The sequence below is a fragment of the Engraulis encrasicolus genome, chromosome 13, assembly GCF_034702125.1.
Source record: "Engraulis encrasicolus isolate BLACKSEA-1 chromosome 13, IST_EnEncr_1.0, whole genome shotgun sequence".
Classification (NCBI taxonomy): domain Eukaryota; kingdom Metazoa; phylum Chordata; class Actinopteri; order Clupeiformes; family Engraulidae; genus Engraulis; species Engraulis encrasicolus.
Window position 1 is genome coordinate 54,635,214 of NC_085869.1, and position 10,000 is coordinate 54,645,213.

Below are 10,000 nucleotides of genomic sequence, written 5' to 3' on the forward strand. Positions count from 1 at the left end.
CACACACACACACACACACACACACACACACACACACACACACACACACACACACACACACACACACACACACACACACACTCACTCAACACACAGCCCACTCTCTGCCGCCCACTCTCTCACACCCCAGCATACCCCTGGCACACTTACACACACACTCATACACATTCATACACACTTGTACACACACACAAAAACACACACAGACACACACACACACACACACATTACAGTATGCAGTAGCAGGGGTCCTTAGCTGCCTCACTCATACACTGTTCACACACACACACACACACACACACACACACACACACACACACACACACACACACACACACACACACACACACACACACACACACACACACACACACACACACACACACACACACACACACACACACCCATCAGGCGTGCTGGCCTCGGGCGTATCGGCGTAAGAAGCCATCAGGAGGAAATGAAGGAGGGGGCTCAAGCCAGATCAGCGGGGGGATTTGGGGAAGCGTGAGAGCGAGTAGCTGGAGAGACAGAGAGAGAGAGAGAGAGAGAGAGAGAGAGAGAGAGAGAGAGAGAGAGAGAGAGAGAGAGAGAGAGAGAGAGAGAGAGAGAGAGAGAGAGAGAGAGAGAGAGAGAGAGAGAGAGAGAGAGGGAGAGAGGAGAACGCCAGACAAAGAGAAAATGAGGACAGGCACTACCGTCACCATCACGATCATCATGAATGCCCGACCTCTCCTCCTCTCCATTCCCCTCCTACTCCTCCTCCTCCTCCTCTTCTCCTCATCCTCTTCTCCTTTTCCTCCTCCATCTCATCCTCCTCCTCCTCATCATCATCATCATTGCTCATGCCCTCCTACACACCTCCACTCTCCTTTCCCTGATTCAAACGAATTTGATCCTTAACCACCATAGTCACTAGCATCAACGTACAATCATCAATGCCCTACCTCTCCTCCTCTCCGTTCCCCTCATCCTCCTCCCCCTTCTCTTCTCCTCCTCCTCCTCCTCCTCTTCATTGCTCGTGCCCTCATACACACCTCCACTCTCCTTTCCCTCATTCAAACAAATTTGATCCTAACCACCATCGCCACTAGCATCAACATCATAATCATCATGAATACCCGACCTGTCCCGCTCCTCCTCCTCCTCCTCCTCTTCTCCTCCTCCTCCTCATCCTCCTCCTCCTCTTCATTGCTCAGGCCCTCATACACACTCTCCTTTCCCTCATTTGATCAGACAAATTTGATCCTAACAATAGTCACTAGCATCAACATCACGATCATCACGACCTCTCCTCCTCTCCATGCCCAAGCATGCCCACATCCCCTCTTCTCTCCCTACGTTACTGTGTCTCGATGGGGGCTCTACAACCCACCAGGGGGCGTTGGGGAGCCCTAGAGGGGAGTTGAGAAGGATAACGCTGAGAAGGGGCAGTGCTTAGTTGCAATTGGGCGGATGTTGGCTGACTTATGATGGGGGGGTGGACATTCAGAGTCTTATGATGAGGTTAAGGGGGGGGCATTCATTCGAAAAAAAAAAAAAAAAGGTTGAGAACCACTGTCCTACATACTCCATGCCCATTTGCTCTACATTACAAAAGTGTGAGAGTGGAAAGAAAGAAAGAATGAAAGGATGAAAGAAAAAGAGAGAACGAGGAGAGGAGTGATCCTTAACCACCATAGCCACTAGCATCATCATCATGATCATCATGAATGCCTCTTCTCATCTCTCCTCCTTTAACCTCTTCATGTCTTCTTGTTACATATCTCTACTCCTCCAAACCTCGGCTCATGCCCACATCCACTCTTCTCTCCCTCCATCATGCCCATTTGCTCTACCTTTCAGAAGTGTTGGATCAGAGAGAGAGTGCGGGAAAATGAGGACAGGAGCCCTCCATAATATCATATCCACCCTCTCTTTTATCAATGCACTCCCTCTTCTCTCCTCCTTCACCTTTCTTCTCCTCCTCCTCTTCCTCTTCTTATCCTCTCCCTTGCCCATGCTCTAATACCCACTTCTTCTTCCTCCATACAAATTCGCTTCACCTTGGAGAAGTGTGCAAGAGTGCAGAGCGTGCCAGACAGACGAGAGCAAATGAGGAGAGGGCTGCTCGCTACCATCATCTCTACCATCACTATCTTAAGTGCCCTCCCTCTTCTCTCCTCATAGTACCTCTCAACGCTGGCAGCTGCCTTTGTTACATTCACACATGCAATGCTCCTCTTTTCTCCCCTCGCCTCCTCTCCTCCTCCCTCTCTCCTCTCCTCTCCTCTCCTCTCTTCCTCCCTCTCTCCTCTCCTCTCCTCTCCCCTCCTCTCCTCCTCCCTCCATCCTCTCCTCCTCTTTAGTGTTTCCTATTCTCTCCTGCCTCCTCTCTTCTTCACACATGTGCGTGTGCCTACCATGTCTTTAGAGAGTCGTTAAGTGTTTATCCATTCTCACATGCACTACTGTAGCCCCCCTATTCCTTTTCTTAACCCAGCTTCTTCTCCTCTCTTCCTCCTCCTCCTCCTCTTTCCTCCTCTCCTCTGCTCTCCTCCTCCACTTCCCCTGCCCTCCTCCTCCTCCACCCCTCCTCTTCAGTGCCTCCTCTTCCTCCTCTTGATGTGCTTCTAGAGTCCCCACCTGCGCCCGTGCTGTATGTGTGAATAGAGGACTGGATAAATGTGTTACATTCTTACATGCTGCCTTCCTCTCCTCTCCTCTCATCTCCTATCCCCTCCTCTCCTCTCCGCTCCTCTCCTCTCCTCTCCTCTACTCTCCTCTCCTTTCCTCCTCTCCTTCTCCTCTTCTCCTCCTCTCCTATCCCCTCCTCTCCTCTCCTCTCCTCCTCTCCTCTCCTCTCCTCTCCTCTACTCTCCTCTCCTATCCCCTCCTCTCCTCTCCTCTCCTCTCCTCTCCTCTCCTCTCATCTCCTATCCCCTCCTCTCCGCTCCTCTCCTCTCCTCTCCTCTACTCTCCTCTCCTTTCCTCCTCTCCTTCTCCTCTTCTCCTCCTCTAACCTTGCCTCCTCCTCCTCTCCTCCTCCTCTCCTCCTCCTCTCTTTCTCTTTCACCCTCGCCTACTCCTCCTCTCCTCTCCTCTCCTCCTCTTCCCCCTCTACCCTTACTGCTTCCTCTTCTCCTCCTCCTCCACTCCAATGCTCTCAACTCACACAGTATGCGCCCCGCGCCTTGCAGCGTAAGTGTGAATAAGAGGGTCGAATAAGTGTTGTTACATTCGCACATGCAAGACGTGCTCAGTGGAACCCAGTCAAGGGTGTCTCTCAGCTCATTGGAAGGTGTGATGGAACGGCTGTGGATGCATGGCTGCCTGCGTGTGGTCTGTAGCAACCACCTTTGTGTGTCATGGGTGATTTTGTGGGTGGGTAATTGTGTGCCAGGAAGCCAACAGATTGGGGGGGGGACAAATGGGTCAGGAAGAGACGGGGCCCAAAAGTGGGTCCTCCTGACATTGTATTTATTGCATGTTAGGGCCCTTTCAAATGGCTTTGTCCCGAACCTGGCAAAAGCTGTCAGTGGTCCTGATTGTGTGTGTGTGTGTGTGTTTGTGTATGGGGAGGAGGTGCGTGCGTGCGTGCGTGCGTGCGTGCGTGCGTGCGTGCGTGCGTGCGTGCGTGCGTGCGTGCGTGCGTGCGTGCGTGCGTGCGTGTGTGCGTGCGTGCGCGCGAGAGAGTAAAAGAGAAAGTGAGAGACAGACAAACAGAGAGAGAGGTGATTCTCTGTGATTTTGTGTGTGTGTGTGTGTGTGTGTGTGTGTGTGTGTGTGTGTGTGTGTGTGTGTGTGTGTGTGTGTGTGTGTGTGTGTGTGTGTGTGTGTGTGTGTGTGTGTGTGTGTGTGTGTGTGTGTGTGTGTGTGTGTGTGTGTGTGTGTGTGCGCGCGCGCATCCGTATCATGCTCCCGTGATTGCATATATATCCATGGGTATTGCTAAGTACCAAACTATGTTTCTGCATTAATGGGCTGAAGGAAGCGTGTACGCCTATACTCTCAAGAGACATAGAGGGGCTTTGTGGTGTATGCATTTCACAATGGATAATTAGGTGACGCTATACATGTATCAGTTGTGCTCCTGAGAATAGAAGGAGCGTGAGCAATTTGTTGGTGGTGCACACGTGTGTGTCTGCATGTCCGTGCATGTAATAATAGTGATGTTATGAACATTCTGTTTTGGACAAATAGTGCACTACAAACATTCCACTATGACAGCTGAACAAAGCAAGTGATGGGAAAAGGCCCCAGTATTGTAATCACATCAGTGATTCCATGTTTAAATTATATTACATTACATTACATTATATTACACTTACAATACCTGACACTGTTATCCAAAGCAACTAACAGTTATTTACAGGGTATAGGTTAGAGTCCCTGGATTAGTGTGGGGTTAGATGCCTTGCTCAATGCCATAGAGGCAACAAGAGATTGATAAGGCTGATCATTGAGCCTGCAACTCTGTGATATGCATTCCAACTGTCTAACCATTACACATTCCATTAGGCTACATTACGTATAGCTTACATCCAAAACAATTTACAGTTATTAGTTACAGTCCCTTAAGCAATTGTGGGGTTAGGTGCCATGCTCAAGCCATGGCTGGAGGTACTGTATAGGGAGAGGTAAGGGTGGGATTTGAACCTGCAACCCTCTGGTCCTAAGTCACCCTAACCATTAGGCCACCATGGGTGCCTACTCACTCCTCCTCCTTTTCTGTCCTCCCCCTTGTGTCCTATTGCAGGAGGCGAGGGCTCGGCGGAGAATGGCCAGAAGGAGACGTCCACCTGTGACATCTGCCAGTTCGGGGCCGAGTGTGACGTGGACGCCGAGGATGTCTGGTGAGTTTTTTCTGTGTGTTTGTTTGAATGGTGTTGGGATTGTGTGTGTGTGTATGTGATGGGGGTTTGTACCACGCATATGTGGGTGCATGCATGTGTGATGGAGGTGTTCCTGCACAGTTCGTCCCCCTCAGGGCGCGAACCTGCCACCTAGTCAACTACATCGGTTCGCCAATGGGAGTCAAAGTACGAGCGCGCTGAGCTAAAGGGCGCTACCGCACTGTATTGAGGCTTCGGGAGGGAGGTTTACTAACGTTCCACGCCACACTCTCCCAGTTGGCCTCCGTTACACATGCTTCTGTGCATGCACATTTCTCTTCATGTGCAACTTGGGCTTTGGTACATTTTTGAAGATTGAACAAGAGAGTGAGCACTGCAAAGGCTGCTCCCAATTAGGCACCACCAAAACAGAACAAGCCCATCTGGACCCTGCACATCAAGCAAATGCGGAGCAGCGGAGCAGCCTGACTCTCAGCAGACAAGGGGACAGGAGCAGACAGGGGACAGGAGCAGACATGGGACAGGTTGACAGTGACAAACGGTGGCCTCAGAGAAGAGGGCTCCCTCTGCAAGAGACACCTGGATGTTAATTAGCCACAGAAGGGAACAGTCAAAGTCACGTTACAGTACTAAAGGGTTTCTACCATGTACTAAAGGTGTACTTCTTTTGAGGACAAGTAGTTTTCATATGTGTAATTAATCAGTGGTTAGGCTAGCTTACGATTGTGTAGCCTCGTAATGCACAGTAGTACGGTGCGCGACATGAGGTAAGCTTCATGTCATGAGGAACAATCGTTTTCTCTGAGACATTAAGGTTATTATGGTGTTATTTTGTGCTGTTCCCCAAATAGCTTTAGGATTTCATTGTGTTTCATTTCATTAAAGGTAACTTACCATAACGAAACAAAAAACTGACGTCAAAACGACGGGAAGTAGAAAGGAAGAATGGCTAACAACTCACACAAAAAGTTGATTGTCTGGTCCTGCTCACACATACTATTGAATGGAAGTGGCATGTTTTTGCTTACACAACTTTGCAGCCATCTGCTTGTTTACAGTTCTGTGTCTGTTCGGGCAGTGAAAGTTCTATAGAATTCTGGCCGTCATTCAATACAATTTGGAATTATAGAATCTTGCATTGTTATAGAATGCATTCTTTTTGTAGAATGTTGAAAAACCCACACTCGTAGCCCCTTAATGCGTGCCGTACCTCCAGTGGCACGCTGTAATAGTCATTGAAATGTAACTACCTAGCACACCAATACTATGACACAACACAGGCCCTTTAGTAGTGCACCACGACTTGGTCATTACCATACTGGTAACAACAAATGTATAAAGCCGCGTCTTAAGGGGTTAAAGGTTTTAACTGGGGAAAAAAAACCTTACTACCATAGTTGCCTACTATGGCATGCCACAGAGTCTTTTGTAATACAGTAGGCTACTCTACAACTCGGTCATGGCCATTGTAGTGGTCATAACAGTGTGCCTCAGTATTGTGTTACACGCAATACGGAAATGTAAGGAGTTCAACTCTGGTGAGGAAGGGTAACTGAGCTTCGAAGGGCTCTGGTTCATTCAATTCAAAATCTGGTTGTAATGACTGAAAGTCCATTTGATTTACATGTGGTATGTGTTCGAAATGCACTGTAATAGCAAGAAGAACTTACCGCACAGGTTGTTGTTGTTTTTTTCTTCTGTAAACTTCAATTCCTCACAATCAATTTCATATCTGGTTGTAATGACTAAAAGTCCATTTGATTTACATGTGGTACGTGTTTGAAATGCACTGTAATCTCAAGAAGAACTTACCACACAGGTTGTTTTTTTTCTTCACTTCAACTTCAACTTCAATTTCTCGCAAAAGAGGATTTGGAGAGTAGAGAGGACCATTGTGTGAACTTTTCGAGTCTCTTATCTGTTGTCTAGCGAGGGGGAATCAAATGGGTAAAAAGTGCCATTTGCCACGCTAGACAACTCGACAGATAGAAGAGAGCAGATAAAGACACGCGTGCCCTTGGAGTATCAGGCTGTGCGGCAGGGAGCACTCACTGGCTGCTAAGTCAACTAAAATGCACGCGCACACATGCTCGCACACACGCTCGCACACACGCACGCACTCACGCACACACACACACGCACGCACACACACACACACACACACACACACACCACTGATGGTGCCACCAGGCAGATGTACTGCCATCTGACCACGTTGTCGGATAATCACATTCTTTTAACCTGACTTGGATTGAATGGCCTCTGCGGGTATGTGTGTTTTTTCCACCATCCGCACACACTTTTTCAAATTCTCTCTCTCTCTCTCTCTCTCTCTCTCTCTCTCTCTCTCTCTCTCTCTCTCGCTCTGTCTTTTTCTGTCTCTTTCTGTTTGTCCTACTCGATTATTGTCCTTCTCTCTTCTCTCTTCTCCCTAATTTCGTCCCCTTGTTGCTATAGTTCAGTTGGCCAATCATGCTGCCTCTGATTTCCCTAAGTCACCCTAACTACCTAACTAACATACACACATGCACGCACGCACACACACTCAAACAATCACAGCGTGTCTGATTTCCCTAACAGGGCGAGCTACACCCCTATTAATTGTGTCGGGCCATGAGCCCCTAAGTCATGGCGAAGCGTAGCACAGCAGAGCACAGCACAGCCTGTCGGCTCTCTCCGTCTCCGCAATGAGCCTGTCTCTCCGTGTCTGTCTGTCTGGGGACGGATGATTGATTGCAGAGCCAAGGGGGAGAGACGCAGTCGCAGCACAGCACGAGGAGCCCGGTCACTGACGCAGATTCTATCTTTATTTAAGAGAGAGAGAGTCGGCTCGACGTGACTCGAGATGACTCTTCAAAACAAACAGCAGCTGTTCTCAGTCACATTTCGGTTATTTTTTTGTTTGTTGATTTGTTTTTGGGGTACTTTTGGTCCTTTTTTTCAGGGGTGGTGGTAGGGGAGGTCGGTCGGTTGGTGCTTCTGCATTAGGAGGGGAAGATTGGATTGGATTGGACAGCTTTTTTATGTTCAAAACAACTTGTGACAGAAAAAAAGGCTGCAGGCCTTGAAGGAGAGAAAGTTTTCAGCAGTGAAAGGGGCAAAATAGCCCCCTGGAGGTAAATGGAGATTGAGTATCACACGGGGCCACGGGTGTAGTGTTACACAGGCTAATGGAACCACGGAACTGAGAATGTATTTATAGAACTCGAGAAGGCAATAGACATGGAGCATCAGGACCACAGAGAAGGATGGAGAGGGAGAGGGAGAGGGAGAGAGAGAGAGAGAGAGCGAGTGAGAGCGAGAGAGAAACAAACAGACAGACAGACAGACAGAGAATAATAGACAATGAGAAACAAAAAGGCAGAAAAAGATAGACAGACAGATAGAGAGACAGGCAGACATACAGACAGACAGATAGTGTGGGTGTGCGGGGGACGGGGGTGGGGGGCGGTGTATTGGCAGGGGTTTTTCATCTCTGTAGAGTCAGTAAAGTGCCCTTTATTGTATGGAAATAGCTGCATAACCCGTGCTGCCTCCATGTCTCTAAACAAAAAGGTCCTCTGGAGCAATCACCTCTATACAATGCAGAAGGCATAACAACAGAGAGAGAGAGAGAGAGAGAGAGAGAGAGAGAGAGAGAGAGAGAGAGAGAGAGAGAAGAGTGAGTGAGAGAAAGACAGCCAGAGTGGTGGGAGAGGCAGAGATAGAGTTGAGAGAGAGATGAGAATGAGAGAACGATAAAAAGAGGAACAAATATGGTGAGCAAGTCAGAAATACAGAAATGAAAAGGGTAAGAGAAGAGAGAGAGGAAAGGAGGGAGTAGTGATACAGAGAGAGAAAGAGAGAGAGACTGAGACTGAGACAAAGAGAGATAGAAGCCATGCACACACACACACACACACACACACACACACACACACACACACACACACACACACACACACACACACACACACACACACACACACACACACACACACACACACACACACACACATCAATTCCCAGGCTCTCACACACATTCAGTATTCCAGAAAGTCATCATCATGGTGGATTTGTGCACTGAGACTACTTGAATATTTCCAGCGCGCAGGTTTAGGTTTCATGCAAGACCACCTTCGCACACAAAGCCCCCAGAGGGCTCCGTGTGTGTGTGTGTGTGTGTGTGTGCGCGCACAACGCGTCTCTCTATATTCAGGTCCTAATCCCGCCTCTTGGCTGCTTTGCATTACAATTCAGCTCTGCTGCATAGCTAGCTACTGCCACTGCCGCTGCTGCTGAGTTAACTGTGTGGTGTGGTGTGTGGGGTGTGTGTGTGTGTGTGGGGGGGGGGTGTTTGTGTGTGTGTGTGTGTGTGTGTGTGTGTGTGTGTGTGTGTGTGTGTGTGTGTGTGTGTGTGTGTGTGTGTCTGTGTGTGTCTGTGTGTGTCTGTGTGTGTGTGTGTGTGTGTGTGTGTGTGTGTGTGTGTGTGTGTGTGTGTGTGTGTGTGTGTGTGTGTGTGTGTGTGTGTGTGTGTGTGTGTGTGTGCTGAGTACTGTGTCAATGCACTGAGAAAACAGGTATTCACTCACACCCAAAAGGGCTCATGTTGTTCCTTTATTCATCGAGTTGCACTGGTTACCGGTGGCTGCCCGGGTCAAGCACAAGACCCTGACCCTGACCCTGACCCTTGCCAACAAGACCACCTCAGGAACAGCCCCAGCTTGTCTGAAGGACATACTAAGGCCCTATGTTACTACCAGAGAGCTGCGCTCCTCCAACACAACAAATCACAGCTGTTCTCCCAGCTCGCACTAAGTGATGTCCTCGATTGTAAGTCGCTTTGGATAAAAACGTCTGCCAAATGTAATGTAATGTCATTTGTATGCAGAGACTGAGCTGCCCTTCTATTACGTCATTCTTTTTTGTGCATTATTAACTGGAATGTGTATAGTTAATGAACACATTGAATAAGAACTTGTGTGCTTTGCACCTGAAAGAGATTCCTTTCCGCATGGAAGAAGGAACTAGAATGTCTACGTAGTCAATGTGTACACATTGTATGAATAGCCTAACTACTTGTGTGTGTTAACACCTGAGAGATATAACAACTATGCTATCATTCTGCACAGATATAAGACCTGGTTGGTGTTTGCACCTGATAGAGATATCATTCATTCCACATGGGA

At 48.5% G+C, this 10,000-nt stretch overlaps 1 protein-coding gene across 2 annotated transcripts in view; it reads left to right on the forward strand.

Annotated features, from left to right (window-relative positions):
• Positions 1-10,000, forward strand: part of tmeff2a (transmembrane protein with EGF-like and two follistatin-like domains 2a) — a 163,940-nt gene that overhangs the window by 117,798 nt on the left and 36,142 nt on the right. For both annotated transcript variants that reach the window (XM_063214310.1, XM_063214311.1), the window contains exon 5: positions 4,736-4,832. In XM_063214310.1, coding sequence (XP_063070380.1) covers positions 4,736-4,832 — 97 coding nt within the window. The remainder of the gene's footprint in view (positions 1-4,735; positions 4,833-10,000) is intronic.